General features: G+C 36.3%; 1 protein-coding gene across 5 annotated transcripts in view; it reads right to left on the bottom strand.

Annotated features, from left to right (window-relative positions):
- The window catches only part of DCUN1D4 (defective in cullin neddylation 1 domain containing 4), a 42,418-nt gene that overhangs the window by 4,361 nt on the left and 17,280 nt on the right, over positions 1–20,777 (bottom strand). For 2 of the 5 annotated variants that reach the window (XM_004174817.6, XM_030271071.4), the window contains 7 exons: positions 19,942–20,056; positions 10,624–10,718; positions 8,278–8,348; positions 6,649–6,740; positions 5,679–5,787; positions 628–732; positions 94–196 (listed from right to left, as the gene is read on the bottom strand). In XM_004174817.6, the coding sequence (XP_004174865.1) occupies positions 94–196; positions 628–732; positions 5,679–5,787; positions 6,649–6,740; positions 8,278–8,348; positions 10,624–10,718; positions 19,942–20,056 (690 nt within the window). Of the gene's footprint in view, positions 1–93; positions 200–627; positions 733–5,678; positions 5,788–6,648; positions 6,741–8,277; positions 8,349–10,623; positions 10,719–19,941; positions 20,057–20,777 lie in introns of all 5 variants that reach the window. The other 3 variants (XM_030271069.4, XM_030271070.4, XM_072928170.1) reach the window with 2 other exon arrangements.

Below are 20,777 nucleotides of genomic sequence, written 5' to 3'. Positions count from 1 at the left end.
AACTGTATTTTACAAAATTTTGTAAAAGAACACTGATTGATTAAGCTCAGAGAAATAAATTATTTTACAACATCAACATATGGTAATACTTACAGGCTCCATCTTCATCATAGTTACTGAGGTCAAGGTTAATTGTTCTGCTGAATTCAAGAACATTACACCATTGGTCCTTATTGATAACTTTGTATTTTGATTGCTGCTTGAGACAAGAAACAGAAATTACTGAAATGTATTTTCAACTGTCTCAAACTCAGATTAAACTTTTTGGTGCCTTATTATTTTAATCTGTATGCCATTTAAAACTAAAAAATATTAACCCAGTAAGTATTGAAACTAGTGTCGAATCATGCTTCTGATTAAGACATCTTTTAGAGGGCAAACATACAGCAGTAAAGTCCAAAATGAAATAAATAACATTCTATAGTTTGTTCTGCATTACACAAATCTTAACAGCATAGGAATTTTGGAAAAAGGAAAAATGGAAAGATAACCAGTTGCATGTGCTGCTTGGTGGTTACTAGTTCTTAAATCAGAACACATCATTCTTAGCTCTTCATTCTATCTCGAGTTAAAAGTATCAGAGAAGACGGATTAAAAACCCCCATAATTTTCTTTCCAATTCCATACCTCTAGAAACTGATGAAACACTGGAAAAAGGGACCATGCTTTTCCTAAAAGAAGGCCCAACATACACTTGGCAGTATTGATATCTAGGCTGCGCTGGTCCTTTTCCTGCATGAAAAGGTCAAAAAGGAAAACAGAGCATGAATTCCAGATTTTTCACTTCCCTCACAGCTCACCCATGGACAAAACAAATTAACAAATAAATAATACATAGCAGTATCTAAAAGTGTTTTTTAACAAAACACAACTTGCCAGTAAAATTTCCTTCCTTATAGGTAACGGTTTGTTATATGGAGATGTTGCCTTCTACAGATGCTCCCAATATAAGCATCACTGTTATGGCAGATGAGGCATAAGGTCATTCTGACTTCAGACCTCCCTAGGAAGCAATGGCCACCACATCCCCAGCCGCGTTGGCATGTATCCTCTGCACAGCCACACCTCTCAGAATAGCGGTGCTGTACCCACTTCCCTCCCTATCATTACAACTATATGGGCTGTCAATAGACACTCATTGCTAATTGACATTTCCTTCCCGACATGAGAGTGAGCCAAGGCAGGATCTTTGTTCTGGTATTCTAACTGATTACATGAAATTCAAATTAAATTATCAAAGGAGTAGACAGAACACAGTACACTAGCACATTGAGACTCCCCTCTGGACTGTCCAGTTTTAGTTCAATGTAACAACAGCATAGTAAGCTTAAGGGCTGATTTTTTTTCTGGTTTCTGGTAAGTAAGAGCAGCGGCATCTGTACCCAGCAGGTTTGTTATCAGTGGCAAATATTTAGTGACATAGCTTCTGCACATCTCAAAGTAACATGTATGTGTATGATTGTTAAGTAGTTTATTCATCTACGTTTGTTAACACAAAATTAAAATAATTTTGCTGAGAGATGAGACGTAAACCCTCACACTTTTATGCCTTGGTTTTAACACTACAAATTCACAAGTTAATGAAATTACAAAAAATAAATTTCCATACTAGCTAATGTAGACCTTGTTCTGTGAATGTATTCATGACAGCAGACGGCAAAGTCTCACTTGAGAAAATACACGGTATCACAGAATCATGGAATGGGTAAGGGACCACAGCGGGTCATCAGGTCCAACCTCCCTGCTCAAGCAGGGTCACCCTAGAGCACAAAGAACAGGATTGCACACAAGTGGTTCTTGACTATCTCCTGGGATGGAGACTCCACAACCTCTCTGGGCAGTCTGTTCCAGCATGTGGCCACCTGCACAGCAAGGACATTCTCCCCCATATTCAGGTGGAACTTCCTGTGCATCACTTTCTGCTCACAGCCTCTTGTCCTATTGCCTGGCACCACTGCGAAAAGCCTCGATCCATTCTCTGTCGGCGTTGGTGCTTGGCACCAATCAAGGGTGGATGGAAACTGACTGCCACCGTCAGTTGATCATCCTACTGTAAAACTTTCATACCTTCTCTCTGTGAGCTCTCACGGGCAGCTCCTCACAGCACTGACTCCCTTTGTCTTTCTTCCACACGGCTGGCTGACCTCTCCCTGTCCCTAGCACGACCGCCTAGCCCTTTCTGTCCCTAGCAGCACATACTAACCCTTACTGTCTCTAACCTAACCCCTTCTGTGCCTAGCAGCGCATACTAACCCTTACTGTCCCTAACATGAACAGCTGTCCCTTTCTGTGCCTAGCAGTACATACTAGCCCTCACTGTCCCTTGCACAACCACCTGGTCCTTACACCTTGCAAGACAACCGACTCCAAACCCCTCTCGACCAGCTAACCCACTCTTTCATAACACCCATCCTTACTGGACACAGCTGTGACCTACTGAAGGCAAAGCTGGTCCTACTCTTTGGTAATTAGTACAGCTGCAACTCCTCAGGGGCAAGATTGCCTCAGCATCATCTCTATTCTCTCACAATCCATCCTCCCACAATTCTCTGACACTCTCCCTGTAGATACTGTAGACACTGGTACGCTCCTATCCTTTAACCAACCTCACTGCCCTCCACTGGACCTGCTCCAGGAGCTCCATATCTCTCCTCCCCTGAGGAGCCCAGAACTGGGCACAGCACTCCTGATGTGGCCTCACCAGGGCTGAGTCAAAGGCTGATCATCTCCCTCAGCCTGCTGGCAATATTCTTCCTAATGCATCTCAGGATACCACTGGCTTTCCTGGCCACAAGAGCAAACCGTTGACTCATGGACAGCTTGTTGTCTACCAGGACATAACCCACACAGGGATATTCTGGATGCAGGGACTGTCTAACAGACCATTGCAAGACAGCTAGCTGCCCACGACAAAGGGAATTGTGCCTTATGTTTCACCTGCAAAAATGCACTTGTATGTATAACAGAATAGGCATCTATATTAAAAATAACAAGCTCAAATCATAACTGAACTGTCTTCTATCACATAAGAAGGATGTGACAGAGCAAGATCCCAGCTCTCAGTCAGCAAATGAATGCCCTAGTCTCAAGTTTATGTTTATTTCATACTAAACACTCCTCAGTTCTACAATTGTATAGACAGAATTTAATGCAGATTTGTTTTGAAAGTAAAATGGGGAGACCAGCAATTCTGAAAACATGAGAAACTGTTTTGCATTCTGTGCACTTAATCCAAGAGGGATTTAGAGAAAAAAAGTAAATTCCATGATGAACAAAGCTTTTCAATTAGTAATAAAGATGAAAAAGAAATCTGCAAAGGCATTTTTGTAGTAGTATGATATAAATCTTTCACTTATTTCCAACCTCAAAAAGTTCTAAAAACTAATTCTCCTTCCAAAGCCCATCTACACTTCTGTCACAAATACCTTTTAAACAGAAATAATGCTGCTGTCAGAATACATTTTATTTTACTTACTGTTCATACTTTGAATTCTTCCCACACTCAAGTATTAATGAAATCAGGCTCTATTGCCTTCACTTTGGCCGCACTGGTTTTTCATGCCTTATATTGTTACATTTCTACATTCTCTCTCAGACTACTGATCAGAACAAATTGTTCAGATAAGCCCTTTCTACCCACCTCCAACTGCCTAATGGCACATCTGCCATGAGAGATGATGCAATTGCATTCTTAGCATACATTCTAGACACATTCCTTGGATACAGTTGAAGGAATTTATTAATAAACTTTGTTTTATCTGACTGACTATTTGTTTTACACTAATGATAGACAGTCTTCCTGAGATTTTTTCCCCCCTAATATTTCACATTAAAGATCGATTTAAGCCATGTAATAGATGCATCTGTATGTTCTCAAACTTGGCAATAACAAGGGCAAACATGGATTGAGGAATGTTATTTGTGCTTAATATCAACATATGGTGTTATAAATTATTTCCTCAAATCTATGCTGACTTAAATCATGCATGCCACATGAAACCTTGGTGACACATTTTTCTTCACAAACTAACTTCAAATGCCAAACCAACAGACTCTTTAAAAACATTTTTTCTTTGGAAGTTTAGACAAGTGGCTTTTTGCCATAGAGCACTCCCCTGAAATAATTATCCTTAGGACAGAAATTATACAATCTCCTGAATGTGAAACCATCAGCTTTTTTCTATCAATCACTTCAGTGATCCTGAAAAAAGTTATGCCCAGTTTAATCTGACATCTATAAATATATCTGCCTTTGTTGTTTTCTATTCTTACTGGATGCCACTCCCCTATAGACTTTCCCCAAGTCTGTGGTATGGAAAGTTCAATAATCATATTAGCCAAATATCCCCCAGTTTATATGTCCTTGACTTCAAGTTCTATAATCTGCAGGGGCTTTTTGTCACAAATGAAGTCACAGCACCTGTGTCTCAATGTTTAATTTTTTTTTCTTGAGACCACTGTTTGTCACACCAGTTTGGTCCCTATTGAAAAGAACATACACTATCTGCTTTTTAAGTATCTGCACTTACTTTAGACTGGCCATCAGCTGGCACAGGTTTGCTTTCTATCCCAAATATTTCATCAGTATCTACAACTTCTTAGGCTATGCCTTTGCATTTTACATTGAGCAAAACTAGCAGAATAAAGCTTCATACAGCAAAGGAGTAATTAAGAGGTTGATATAGCTTTTCCTTTCATCTCATACTAACTAATCTCATGCATTTTTTTAAATTCAACTGCAAGTTTCCTTGTTTAAAAGTGAACTACCATAAATCCAAATGCTGAGATGCAGAAAGCACTGAGGTACCAAAAAGCTGAGTTGGTCTCAGAACTGAGAGGTTATCAGAATGAGAGACTATCAGAACTGCTATCAGTTCAATTTCTTCTTATTTTTCTCATTTTCTCATGCTACTTTTTTTTGTGCAAGTTTTCTTAGAATTTTTAGTTTTCTTGCACTGAAATCTGAGGCTCAGTTTTACCTTTTTATGTGAAGGTACCTTCTGTACACTCCATCACATTAGCAAAACGGATGTCCAAATTCTATTTCAAAATGTTATTTCAGAAAATAAAGTTCTCTTATTACTCCTTCCAAGTATGAATAGTCTTACGTATATTGGTTCCGTAACAGGTAAAATTTCATTCATTCACCAAAGCATGTTTTATAGCAGGAAGACTAATATCAGGGTATTTTTTAATAAATACTGAAAACATCATTAAAGCCATTCCAACAATCTTCTGAATCAGTATTTATATAATATCCAGCATTTATCATGTTACACAGTTTTACCAGCTATTAAAATGTGTGAAGTGTCTTCCTGTTTTAAATATGCTTATGCTCACAAAATTCAGAGTAAGAAAAACCACAGTAATTATAAAGTATGGGGAACTCGTGATAAAGCTCCACTATACAACAGAATGGGGCCTAAATTATTTCCTTGAAGTCATAAAATACTTTGAAGCAGAGACGTAACAAAACATGTCACTAAACCACTAAGCATTACACATCCTTTATACTTCTCCAGTTTTGACGTCTTGCATATACTGTTTTAGAACACAAATTGTTCCACTTGTTAGAAGCAATCTTGAGTGGTACCTTCAGAGAAACAAACTTAGAAGTTTGGTCTTTCAATTATTATTTATGACAGTAAAGTCTCTAATTTCAAATGCACAGTACTTACCCGTGCAAAGTCAAAGGCATATCTGTAAATAAGTTTAAAATTGGTAGGCTCATTTAATAAAGATCTCAAGTAATCCAGAGAATTTCTCAATTTTTCTGTAGTATCACACCTACAAAACAAGTATCAAATGAGTTTAGATGCTTATTGAGATGTCTGATGTTCTAGGAAAGAATCTCTAACATGTATCTCCATTAACCTGTTCAAAACACACCACTCTGTACAGAGGCATGTTTTTGAGTACGTCTTTATAAACTGCTTTATTAAACCTGTAGCGTGAAACAAATTTAGATAAAGAAGCGAAGTCTTACACTGGGACTGACTGGCTTTGTAAAAAATGCACTCTCCAACAGATAAAACTAAGAGGTTGTCCATATATGGCAAACAAACATCAAATCAAAGCAGTGAAAAATGCTTCTAAAGTCTTGCTGAAACTATAGAACTTCTCATACAGTTTAATTATCTTCTGGAAGGTAAGTCAAAACAGTTCACTCTTTCTCCAACTCTCAATGAAACATAACTATTCATCTTCATTTATGCTAATTTTGCCATAAAATGAAGCTCTTCAACTGGAGAAAGCAACTCTGAGAAAGAGCAATGCAGAGTTCGAAAGGGTTTGTATTATTTAGTGTTTTAAATCACTCTAACAAAATACCAATATCTAAAAGATAGGTGCAATCCAGCAACGAAGAGAGGTGTCCCTGGGGACAGAAAGAGCATCAAATCTCATGACATTTCACATTTATTGAGACTGCAGATCATTGAATCCAACTGTATTTCATTAAATGTGCAATGTCAGGTTTCAAGTTGTTTTTAAGTGACCATATTATCCTAAATCAGGCCAAAAACTTGTGACTTCTACTCCATGGCAAAGCCCTTTGCTTTAGGTGTTATGAGTAAAAACACTAAAGTGTCTTTTCTCTGAAAAGCTATATTTACTATAAGAAACTTAAGAGAATTTCAAGGCACTTACTGTAGTGATGTCATTCCTTTTAACCATTCTTGTAATGTAAAGTAGCCCATGTTTTGTGCATCCAACTTCCATGCTAGCACAAGCATAACTACCTGTTTTAAAGAGAAAAAAATGGAGACTGAGAATTAAACAAAAAGATGCATGTGTTTCATAAATAACCACTGTTTAGTAGGATACAAATGCTTTTACTTTTATAAGTGGAAAGTTCAGAACTTTGCTACACTATTTCAGAAGTTTAAAAAAATCCTCTAAGTCACAAACCTGTACACAATCCAAATGAAGAGAAATATATAGAGTGAAAATCTACCCAAGTTATCAGTCATCTCATGAGCAATACAATGGGGAGAAGATGAGTTGGTGCGAAAGCTGCAGAAAAGGTTTCCCAAAGTAACTACAAAATTTCCGCATCCGCTTGACAAGCTATACCTGACATTTGTTAAACCCTCATCTCAATGAACATCAGCTGCAACCCACAAAATCAGTTATTTGAAAGCTAATAATGATCCCACAATTCAAGCAGATGATAAGCAAATCTAGGTGAACTAACATTAATACACATCAAAACACAGGCTGATACATAATACTTCAGTTTTGCCCCAAAGGAAACAGTCTTTTTCACATCTCACACAGAAGACCAAAGCAAAAAGAATTCTGATAAAGCAATACAGTAAGATGATTATTATCTTACTTATCAACCTAAGAAAACACTTTTGATAAATATGTGAAAGAAAAACTCTCAGGATAAATGACCCTGCCAACCTGGAGAGAAAAATAATCAAGTCATTTAAATTTGCAACTCAGCCATTAACTAGCTAAGGTTAGTGCAGCTCTATACAGCTTATAATGTGAAATCAGAATACCTGCTTATACCTCCAAATGTCTGCATAAATCACAACATTTATTAATATCCTAAACTCTGAAATTAGCAAATTACATCTCATTTTCCAGTACATGTTTCAAAGCCACAATTCTCATTTACTTATATGATGCTCCATGAATTCTGCAAAAGACAGGACTTAAAAATGCATTTAAAGAACAAAAATTGGGCACTAGGAAAAAACCTGTAAAATGCACAATTGTTTTCTAGATTTTATTTATATAAATATATATAACTATACCACGTCACATACAGAATATGTATCTTTAAATGTATTTATATTCTTTATTTGTTTTTTTAAATAGTATAATGGTAGTGCCACTACTGCCCATAATATTTGAAATCTCTTTCTGTCCTAGAAAACCCAAAGGAAACGTTACTAGCTTCTTAGTTGATATATTAAATCTTGGATGTTTTCTCATTGTTTCAGAAAAGACAATCATCAGCTATTTTTTTTTTTTTTTTTTATAAGATCTCTTTTTTTCTGGAGAGACCGAAGGTTGGTAGTGTTAAAGTGAAATAGAAGGGGTGGCAGTGAAGACAAATTGAGGTTTTACAGGTTAACAGTCTGGTGTTTAAAAAAATGGCAAGTTGTTCCCAAATGTGTTTCAAAACCTCCCTGCTTCATATTTCTTGTATTTTTTTAAACTCTCAAGAATTTTTAAATTCTTGGTGGAAAAGCAAAAACTGTAAGACTAGCTCATTATACACCATAGCAGATGAGGCATTTTTAAAATGGATTCCAAACTTACATTTTCTGGTTCAACTCCAATGTCTTCACAAAATTTCTCCATACCTTCTGGCCCTACAATGTCATCTGTGCCTGCAAACAAAATGTATTTTACTCATCTCTAAGAATTAAATAGCCTGTCCTTTACAGCACAAAAGAAGTGCAATCTAACTTTCATACAGCTTGTTTGTTTTGACATGAAATAAATATTTCCACACTACTAGACTTGGATACACTTAAATCTTTATCTCACCTTTGAAAACAGAGAAACTGTAAAACAACTTTTCATCCCTGCCAATCTTTCTACTTGTTTACTAAGATAATCTTGGAAGTGTAAATCAGCATGATTTTTTCATAATGCACTTAAGACTAACAGAACACCCACATAATATTACCACGCTTAAATGACTGGACAATGGCTAGTGAAACTCACTTCCTGGTTGGAATCTCTACTTTATCATAAGATCAGATCACATAAAAACATGACGTACAGCTATACAGGATACAAGACAGTATCATTCACAGAATCTCATTCCTCATTGTCTCATACATTATCTTTAGATTATGTTATCCTGCTTATTCATATTGTTACACCATGGTCACACATCATCTACCAGTAAATGCAATGGGAAGGAAATAATGAATTACAGTTATTTCTTTGCCTACTTAAAAGGAAAAAAAAGATTCAAAACACAAATACTACTAAAATGCACCACTAATAAAACATAGGCTTAAATCAAGGTATTTGTAACTGCTATAATACTCCTGAAAAAATTCAGACATTAAGAACTGTACTGTGTAATTCTACACTTTAAGTATGTGAACTAATTTGTTAGAATTATTTGACTCATGTTTAAAAGGGCTCATTTGAAAAAAATACATGCTGAAATGCCTACTTTCCTCCAATATAAAGATCACATGTGCAAGAAGAACAGGATTTATAAAGGGAAGATCAATCTGTATTTTATTATTACATGATCTATTCTAGAAATAACAAGGTTTAATTATGTCTATTCCCATCTTCTCATAACAGCCTCTCAGTTCTGAGTGTACACAACAACCTTTAAAAAGACTCATTCGGTAATGCAAAAACACACCAAGGGAGGGAAAAAACCCAAATGCAGTGTCAATTGTCTGCATACATAAAGAAGACTTATGAAGCAAGAACACAAGAGATTATTTCTTGAAAATTCAATTTTTAGAATGTTACTCAATACTGTAAACAGAATCGTACTCTCCACTTTTCTGTGTTTTATCTTGGTGTGTGCATCCAGTGGAAACCCCAAAGTTCTTTCACAAACAGCCTTCCTTTCATCCTTTTTTTCCATGAAAGTCTTGACAAAAATGAGTCATGCCTGTTGCTAGAGTAAAAAAATAAATCAAGCTGGTCAGAAAGGCAGACAATCCAACAGGTTAGATTTGGCTTGAATTTGTCTGAATCTCCTCTCACAGACTGCCACAGACAAGTGAGATCTCAAAGTATTTCATTTATATAATTTTATTAGGAGAAAAAAATGTTTTATGACATCAAATTAAGTCACTCTTCATTACGTTTAAAAAGTGGACAAAACAGAACAAGTTCAACATGTTATTCAAGACATCACCAGAAAACTACACATTTTGTGATCACACAAAATATCTATTTCATTTCTTTTTGATCTTTACAGTCATGGGATAATTTTCCCCCATATGTCAAATTCTTCCTTTCAGAACACATTTGCAGGAAAACAAATACAACAACCAACTCCATTAATAAAGGATCATATTCTGTGACCACAGACCATAATTAACATTCCTAGAAGTAATGTCTGAAGAAAGTTCTCATACACAAGGGCAAGAATAAATAATACAGGCTACCTTCCCTATACTTTGTGATGGAAAACTATCTGATAAAACTAGTATAGGATATTTGAATTCATTCACTTATTTGCTTGAAACCCTAAGCACCAGATTCAGCAGGAACAAAACTAGTGTTACTACCTCCCTACCCTTTGGGTTTTATGAATTAAAGACACACCACTTCTGAGGGTAATTCTGCACTGTTCAGCACTAACATGGCAGATGACAGAGAGGTAACAATATTTTCAACAGAAATATAGCTTTGACTGTAGATTTCAATAGTAACATATACATGTTCCAAAACATTTCAAATTGCACACCTCCTGTATTCTTTTTATAGGATATACACAAAGACAAAACTGAACCTTGAACTCTTCAACCTCACATCACACAGGATAAAGGAAAGTTTCTCTAAGACTTTTACAAAAAATCTTTTATATTCCATCTTCTGACAGTTCAGTTAATGCAATTTTCATATTCCAATATAAATTTAATTGTTATCGGTAGGAAATTTGCATTTCACACTTACCTGCATATTCATAGAACCATTCTAAGCATCTCTTACTTGAAAAGACTTCTTCCTCCTCTGCTTTTATTCTAGTTGAATCATATTTTCTATACATACTTAGAAAAAAGAAAGAGAAACAAGTAATTAATACATCAACATTTTTTAAAAGCAATCTTTTAGTCAACAGGCACTCTTAGCAGAAACACTATTCCTTTCAGTTTACTTAACATTCTGTCCTCATATCCAGTCATGTGGAACACTGCTTAAGAATCAATGATGCTAAATAGTGTGCTCACTCTGTCATACTACCACTGATTCACAATCATTACCCATGTAAATGACCTTCCCCTAAAATGAATATAGGTTAGTTCAAATTCAACCCCAAACTGTTCTGTAAAAGTTCACAGAAAGGCCTTGCCTTACACCACCAGTTACCACAGTCAACTGATGGGCTGCAATCCAGCTGTGGGTCTACAGCCAGAGTAATTCCATGTCACAGTCAACACAGGTCCTACTTCGAGGTGCACTCTGAATTATTGCCTAAAGAAAACTGCAAACACTCTTTTTGCTGCCTTGAAAAGATTCTACAAAAGGCATAAAGGTCAAAACAGACAAGACCTACACTTAAATTATTCTAAAGCCAGTAAGTTGGTAACACAAAAGAACCACAGAAAAAAAAAGGTGAGAAGTCCTCATGGATGATATCTCAAGGAATATCATTCATCATGGAGCTAAGAACTATCTAAAAGCTTGCCTCTTCTCCCAGAGACTATCAGCAGGGTAATGCTCTTCTCTTCCAACAACAAGTGTAAGGAATTTTAACTACACTAAGGAAAAAAATTTAGTATCTCAAACACCTAAAGCACAGAAAACATGACAGAATGTGAAGGGTTACTCCCCAGTTAGACCTTCTGAGACAGGCACAATATCATTTGTGCCCACTAGAGGAAAGAGACTCAGCAGTCCAAGCAGTTATCCACTGCTGCATATGCATTCTCTGATCCATTTCCACCACTCTTCCGAACTTGGGCTCATAAAAGGCTGAAAAGAGCAACAAATAAATGGTTTAGACTAGAGGGGGTAGCCAAGAACAGCTCTGTAAGTGTTCCTGTCACAATGTCAAATCCTGATGGGGGAAGACAATAAAGCGGCTAACTGGTTCAAGGAGAATTTTCAAACCACTTGAATAATGAAATTAATTTGGAGTTGATGTCATTACTGTTTCGTCCTTCTAGAAAGACATGTAAAAGACACCTAGATTTATGAGCTTAGAAGACACTAAGTATTATTATTATTATTATTATTATTATTATTATTATTATTATTATTATTATTATTATAAGACACTAAGTCTTATTATTACAGTGGGATAGTGATCCCACTATTCTCCACCTAGCTCAGCTATCAGCTGTGAGGAAGTGTAGCTAGAACTTAACAGCACACAGATCGTTCTGATAGGAATTCGAAGATATATTTCATGTTTACTGTCATAGTTCCTTTAAAGCAGCTAACTATTAGAAAAGTAATACTAGTCAGAACAAAATGATAAATTGTTAATTGGAAGACAAATACAAATGAGGCTCTTAAGAAACTGCTTATGAAAAATTGACGCTGTACTGAAACACACTGATCTACAACAAACTGAAACACTGCATAGAAATGTCAGCCATATGTGTTCCAAACACATATTCATAAACTCACAACTTTAGGTTTGGGTTTTTTTCATTTTGAAAACACTCTTTTCCTATTTGAATTTCCTATTTTGCATAAGCTTTACTGAAGCTGCAAAGGAAAAGGCTGACAGCATTGCTCAGTAAGAGCTAATCCAGAAGGTATAAGTTTGAGTAGGAATAATATTTTTTTTAAATAGGTCTGATAACATTTTCATACTTGCAGAAAGAATGTGATTATGAAAGACCTATCTTTAAATTTTTAGGCTATTCTGAATTCAGAGCAATCAAGGCAAAGAAAGAAGGCATTCTGCCACTTTGGCAAAAGTCTTAATTATTCAGTATCCCCTTTTTTGTCACAAACAAACGTGACAAACACCAAGTAGAATACCAAGTTGGAAACTGTAGCAGGAGCTAGTCAACATGTTTATTCTATTCTCTTTATTCAAGAAGTCTGTAAGACTACTGCTGGGATTGAGGACATGGCAAAGCTAAGAGGTTCACAAAGAAAGGAATTTATCACAAGACTCAATGTTTTTTCTTACAAAGGGAGGATAACCAATTGTCTTGCCCTGCTTGTTCACCTAAAGCAAACAGTGCATTTAAGAAGGAACTCTCAAGAAACAGACTTATTGACAGAGCTGCAAATCATTCAGGTATTTCAGAAAAAAAGGTTTCCCCACATCTACAAATGGCAGAGCTAAATACTGCAGCCTGAAACAAGACATCAGTGCCAGAAGTTTGTATAATAGGAATGGTGAGCAAGAACAGACAAAACCAGCCCCTTTAATACGTTCTCAGCATCCACAAATTCCAGACAACTGATATGAGACTGAAAGTCACTGGTGTTTAAGGTTAAGGTCACAGTTTAGGAACTGCAGGAAATAGCAATAATAATAAATTAAGTCCATGTGCCGCGGCCAAGTAACTCCAATGAAATGTTCTTGCCTCAAACTTATGATTGCTCAAGAAGCTCAATACCTGACCACTGGAGTTCAATTTTTGAGAAACCAAAACTGCTTACAGATATTCCAGTTTGTGCCAGTTCATAAGTTCAGAAAATAAAGTCAAAAGGGTTATAATCTTGAAATATCCTGCTCTCTGCTATAAGCTAATTAGTTAGACATGCATTAACAGTGCAGATAACACTGTATCATGTTTATAATGAAAACAGACTATGCACAGTGAGAATTACTGATCTCAGGTATAAACACAAACACTTTTCCTTCCCTGCTTACTCCAAACATTAAATGAGTTTCTCACCCCTGCCTAGCCAAGCCAGCTATTTCTACTAGTGAGAGACTCTTAATCTCTGAAGCGCCTAGTGAAGCAAGATGAGTGGGGAGACACAAACAAGTAGACAAGTACCTGAGATTACTCAGCCTAGGACAACTTGGTTCAATCTAGTGGCACAGAGTAGGTGTTTTCAAGGACTACATCCACTGAATTATGATTAATATGGATTGAATTATCTCAAGAACCATATTTACAGAGGAGAAGAACACAAAACTTCCAGACACATCTGGCATCCATTTTATATCTTGCAGTATTCCTCATCTCAGTGGAATTTCTCAGTATATACTGCAAGATGATGTGCCCTGTCTTTGTTCTAATGACAGTATCTCTTGCTGTGCAGAAAAATACACTACCAGAGTGCACAGGGTAGATATCTGAATACTTTGGGAGTACCAAACATCTAATTAACAGATCTCACAAACAGCAAGTCCTCAACAGCTCACAGCTTCATCAAGATGACCAGCACCAGTATTTTCAAACAGATGCATAATCATTATGCCAACCAAGTTCTGCTTAGTAATTTGCTTCTCTATTAATGGTCTGTAAAAGGAGACTGCCTGTTACAGGAAAGTGCCAGGAAAGTGTCAATCACACACCAGATGTGAAACAACACAAAAAAAAGGGGGCCGGTGGGGGCAAGGCATAGGGGGGAAGTAAAAAACTCAAAAAGATCCCTTCCATCAAGAAAGAGCAAATGAATATACCTGCCACTTTTGGTACTAGGATTTGCACACTGTCAAAGAATGTTGGCACCAAAACAGGATTGCTAAAGGGCATTTTCTCCATCATCAGTTAGAAAGGTGCATGCACAGTTTTATCCCAGAGTGTCTGCTGTACCTGTCACTACCAGACAATACCAAACTCAGAGCCTTCGTTTTTAGAATTACCCTTCCATTTCTGACTCATGACATGATATCCATCAGAAACAGCAAGAAAAAAAAAAGGTATTACCTACAGGCGTAATTATGTATTTTCCTCTCAGATGAAATATCTTCACTTAAAAAAATACCATTTTTTTTTTAGTTTAGCATGACACTGTGTCAGGACAGTGACAGCAATATGCAAGTTATTTGTAACAAATATCCTATAAGGAGCATTTAGGTTTTTCTTTTTTATTGTCTCTTTCTAACAGCCATTTTGCCACCTAGAGAGAGGAAAAAATGTGGGACAGGACAGGGCAAAAGCAACAGGAGATAACCCAAGTCTAAATTTTGTAAAAGTGATTTCAGTTACTTAACCACATCAAAATGTAACAATTTTCTCAGAGATGCTTGCACCTCCATCATGACCTAATAGCTGACTCAACATCCATGTTTAAACCTACATTTGAAATATTCATGTGAGCTAGGGAATTGCAATATACCAGCAAACAAGGTAAAACAATGCAGTTTATAACTGGAAGTGCTATTGACCAAGCACTGACAAAAAAAAAAAAAAAAATTAAAAAAAAAAAACCACAACAAAAAACCAACAACAACAGTGTCTAGGCTTTGTGGGAACTTTAAATACATGGTCCTCCACGTTTTTCCAGATTATTTTCTTCTCTTCCTAACTGATTTGGTGGAAAAACAAAAGAATGAAAATTATGTCCAGCTATAATGGGGTGACTAGGCAAGTGATTATAAAATTTGATGGTTGCTGTCAGCAAAAAGAACAAGGTAAGGGCAATTTTTTTCAACCCACTGCAGTGTTCAAAGCTGGGTTATCTGCTGCTCTGAGTATATTTCACCTGTATTGGAGTTGGTTGTAGCTCCAGCCACAGCCCCTCCCACTGCACCAACTCTGGGCTGTGTAGTTCCATAACAGTCAAACCAAGATCAGTGGAAATATGGAACTTAGGGCACACAAAACATTCTCCTCATGGTGGAAGCTGGTAATAATCCATTGAGGAGGCAAAAGAAAATAAAAAGGGGAAAAAAGCTATGAAGTTTTAGAGCCTGGTTATTTCATATGGTCAGTGCTTGGTGAATGAAGACATCAAGAAATTTACTAACAGAAGCTTTGTTTCTAAGCAACCAGAACTTAGTCAAAATCTTTACCAAATTTCAAGTTTTGAACTAAGTAACTAACTGTTTCCAGATTATTTTTTTTTAAACATGCCAATTTTTGATTGAAGAAGATACCCCACACTACTTCCATTAACACTAATTAATTTTAAATTTTGGCTAAGAATTTTCATTAATGCAGCACAATGACAGTATTTTAATAAAGCCTTATCTATTCACTCACAATTATGATTCTAGCAATAGTTTCATAAAAACTGTAGTAAAAACAGAAGGGTGGGAGAAAAGATGTTTTTCAATTTGCAAAATATGACAAAAAGAGTTTAAAGCAACCCTCAGGACTAACTTGACTGTTAAGTTTTATGAATTAGTATACCTTATGTCTCCTTGTTTAAGGACTTTCAATCATTCCTAATCTGTTAAATGTTTGGAACTTTATCAGGCTTACTTGATGAGCACATGCTGATAGTCACATGTCCAGTTTAAGTGAAGTGCACTGAAAAGCTATAGCAAAAGGAAAAATTATACTTGTGTATACCTGAAAACCCCTACTTCAAGGAAAAATATCTACTACACATCTATGACAGCTGGGAACACAGGAGGTCTGCATGGGGCAGGACCAAACCAGTTAGTAAACAACAGCAGAACAAAAACCAAACCAACTCTCAACACCAAAGGTTTTGAAAATTTTGGAAGTTAGTACATCTCATGTTAATGACACTGTGTTTTCAAAAACTGCATTTTTCCACTACAGAGTATGGAGTTTACTATTCAATACAGAAAACCTATTTTTCATATTAATAGGCCCTTTTGTAGTTCCTAGACACATAAGGGTAAATTCATTGAAAACATTTATCTAATTGCTTGAAAACATAAATTTCAGGGAAGTAGATAAATATTCCTAATTTTCATCCTCCTAAGGGGACAATATCCATTACTGCAAGACATTCGCCCTCGGTGTGATTCCAGAATAAGGAGAAGATTTACTTTTTAAATGAGATGAGACTGTCAAAACAGTAGATGTTATATTAAACAACTCATTTTTCCCTATTTGGCTAGATATTGTGCAACAGGTAAGCAGCATAAGACAATTACCCAGTGAGGACTATTATTTTGCCTAGCAAGTATCTTTACATGAACCTTGCTTTACCTTTCTGAAGATGCTTAACACAGTGATGGAAGAACAATGTACAGAAAATGTAATTTTAACTCAAATTTAAGACTACTCTATACCGTGACAGTTTTAAGTACAATAAAGTCAAGACTGTGATATTAAGATGAAAATATAAACTAAGTCTTCAAGTCATTATGTCCAAGTTAGCACATGCTCAACTGTTTACTTCCAAAAGCTATTTTTTAAGGCAAGATAACTCTTACTGTTATCTATAAAGCACTGAGTTCTTGTTATTATATATCATCTGGTATAAAAATTCCCTCCCACTGAAACACTGCATTCATGCATGCATGGTTCATGGTGATGCTATGAACAGTAATTAAGAGAATTCAAGTTCTTATTATGTAAGGGTGACTACTAATGAACATGTTTGGAGTCTTCCATAATCAGTTTATGCACTAAATCAGCATTTCCAAATAATTTATGCTTCTGAGATGAAGCTGTACTCCTACCAGCCTGGAATTAAGGGTATAAGACATGTTTAAGTTTATGACTTTAGGAGTCTTACGAAATTATCTTCTCTTTCAGTATAGACACCTGCTGAAAGAAACATTATGGAATAAAGCATATCTAAAAATATTCCTATCAGATTTGAAGAGATTATAGTAATGAATGAAAAATTGTGCAGACTGAAAACATCACCCAACAAAACACTCCCTTACAGATTAAAAAAACCCACATTTTTTTAATGGACAACCAGAAGAAATCATCAGCCTTCAGTCTCAGCTGCAGTAACACCATTAATGATGATATCCCCTGAAAATCTCTGGGCTACTACCCAATATTTTCACACTGAGAACAAACAGGAGACTTGCAATTACTGAATTTGTTAACACTGACACTGAAAGTATGCCACTGTAGCTGGGAAACATACAAAAACTTATGTAATTGCATTAAGTATTTAAGGTGACAAATCACTTCTATTAGGAAATACAGTCTCTTCTGGAAAGGACAGCGTAGCTCTTCAGACACTGACTGCCTCTCTTCACTTAATACAGAATGCACACAGACTAGTGTTCCATGAAGACTCACCCTGAGTTACCAGAATGCAGCTTCTAGAAAGACTGTCTCTAAAACAGAAGCTGAGAACTGAGCCTAGAACCCGTTATTCTATAAACTGGCATTCCACTAGCCATACTGTTTTTACTCTATATAGCATTCTCTGCACACAATGTAAACAGAACTGGCTTTGCAAACTAGGTATGCTACAGCACACTGTTGTAGAGTTTCCCAATTTCAGACTGATTTCTGCTCAACTAACTGAGATGTCTGATCCAAAAACTAAACTTGACAGGTATGAACTCCACCTCACAAAACAAGCATGGAAGTAGGAGACTGCTTTTTGACTAACCTATTCACAGAAGATTACAGGGGTAAAAATCCTTCCTTGAAAGAAAATACAGCTTCAAGACCAGGCTGGATGTCCAGCAAATAATTTCATATTGCCAGTCATGATGAAATAAAAAACTGTTTTCTTGAAGACCAAAACAAAAGAAATACTCTGGGAAGCAGAGAAAGCTCAAAAGTCTTTACAGGAAGTCAGTCAGATAAAAACTGGAACCACATTAGAGGATATTATCCCATGGTTCATTACTAGCAGATCTGGTTTCTCCTCCAATTCTAAAAGCAGGCTGAGGTCTTCTTTTTAATAAAGACTTACATAGCAGCAAAATGAAACTAGATTAATTAGTTATAAACTCAGAGGCAGATATAAAAAAAAAAAATCCTTCAAATTACATTTGCAACAAGCCCTTAAAAACTATTAAATATCTAGTATTCAGAAAGCAAAAAATCAGGCTTTTATAATTTTCTTATGTAATTACACAAATCACTATTTCTTACTTCTAGGCAAGCTTACTTTTTAGGTGGTGGCTTTTTTCTATCATTATTGCCTTAGCTAAGGTACGTAGAGAGTTCAGTTTTATGAACCTCTCTATATTCTAGAAAGGATCTGTTCTTGTATTGCTTCCACATTGTATGCCTATCTTTGAATAAGCTGTAATGTCCTCTATCAACTATTCAGCTTTTATAGTCACTATTTCTGAAAAACAACAAAAAATATTAAGAGCATGAACGACTTTTTTGTTCTAGTTAGTGTTACAAAGCAATGAAAGACTTGAAATCTCTTTCTTCTGCATCAACAGATCATTTAATAAATTCCAGAGCAGTTACTGTTGTGCAACTCTATTAAACACAATGGGGTTACAGGGGCATGATCAGAGGCTTAATTTGGCTACCAGTATTTTTCTTACTCATGCTAGAGAATAAAAAGGAGAGTACCCAGCCTGGCTTCAGACTGACAGTTAGGAGAAAAATGCCTCTTTTAACCTCCCTGAAGGTACTTGCTATGGAAGCATGTGTTTTCTGAGACATCAGTAACACATTAATATAACAGAGCTCAAATTCTACTGATTGATGCAGTACCAAGCAAACTTTCTAGTTGTATAAGCTATTTTTCAACATCAGAACAGTACTACATCTATCATGCAGGAGTGTGCAGTTCTATACAGCCTCAAGTTCTGATTTAGTCCACAAAAATAGTGATTCTTGCACACAGAGAGCACATTCAATGGTGTCTGAATGACTCAACACACTACACATACTTGCAGAGGTCTCAGCTATCCAATACTCATGCCAAAATAATACACTGTTCATGCACTCTCTATAACCTGTTTGGCTTCTGCTGTCCAGTGAGAAACCCCTCAATAACTGCTGAACCAGTGGCTATCACCTTACCTGGGCAATTTCCCCTTATATGTTCAGTATCAAATCATAACATGACAGGGAGAGACTAGCAGGATTTCAAGAGCTGAGTGGACCATAACTCACATTCACTTTTTTGATAGGCTAGAGACTGATAATAGCCAATCCAGACTTAATGCATGTATATGAGAAAATACTACTGGATCTGTTAGAGGTTGGTTTTGAACAAACAAGTATATATTTTCACAGCTGGCAACTACAGCAAGGAAAAATTCCCTACATGCTTCTTGTATGTCTAGGGAAAGGCGAGATGAAACTGAACCTAGATATACTTATCAATATCCCACAGTTCAATCACCAGCCATGGTGATTGAAACCACATTGAGAAACCAAGTAAATTTCAATATTATTTCCATTAGTATTTAAACACAGATATATCAGCTATTCAACTTTAGATATTCCATCAGTCTTAGCTCATGGTAAGATGACATACCCATCATGTCTACTTTTCTTAGCAGATAAATCATCTCCTGCTGCAGGTCTCCTCTTTTTCCTTGGAGGCATCACTTTACTAAAGCAGTCTGATGAACTGCAAGACCGAAGACTTCCTACAGAGGGAATTAAAAACACCAGCACAAAGAAATGAAACTGTTGCAGACCAGTTAAACTGTGTCCACTAATAGGCATATTACAAAGGAAAGGGAAGGAACTTAGGGGACTTAAAAATTAAAAAAGAAATGGTCTTTCAATAGCAAAATCCATCTCACTTTTACATGGTATCCTATGACCAGATTTCCATTAAGGTCAAAAGTACTATATCAAAATGTGCAGTAGCACTAGCATTACTTCAGTCTAAAAGCAGTCAAGAAATGACACTATCCTGAAGATTTAGGTCCTCAAAAAGTCATCCTTATTTTCAGTCTTTTATTCAAATAACAAGTTCTAAGAGTTGATCATTGCTTTTTAAAATACAGTTGTGAGTGAACACCTACCTCTAGAAAACAGAACCCTTTATTTTCAAGCCCCAAGTTTTGTTGTGATACAGAGAGCAAGAGGTAGGAAAGGTTTTGTTTGTTCTTTGGTGAGAGGGTTTTTTTCAGGTTTTTTGTTTTGTTTTGCAGGGACAGGAAGAGACATTCAGCAACCACCAGGGAAAAAACTAAGTGGCTGGCTGTATTATTTGGACTGAACAGTTATCAAAAAATGAAGGGGAAATAGCCAATTCAAGATACTGATGCCAATCAGGTGGCAGTCTTTCCCTCCCCTTCTCTCAGCTACACACTCCTATGTCTATGGTAACTCTTCCGTGTGCCAATCCAGCTCACCAAA

This window comes from Taeniopygia guttata, chromosome 4 (assembly GCF_048771995.1).
Source record: "Taeniopygia guttata chromosome 4, bTaeGut7.mat, whole genome shotgun sequence".
Taxonomy (NCBI): Eukaryota; Metazoa; Chordata; class Aves; order Passeriformes; family Estrildidae; genus Taeniopygia; species Taeniopygia guttata.
The sequence above is the reverse complement of the archived record's forward strand: the minus strand, read 5'-3'. Positions and strand labels throughout refer to the sequence as shown.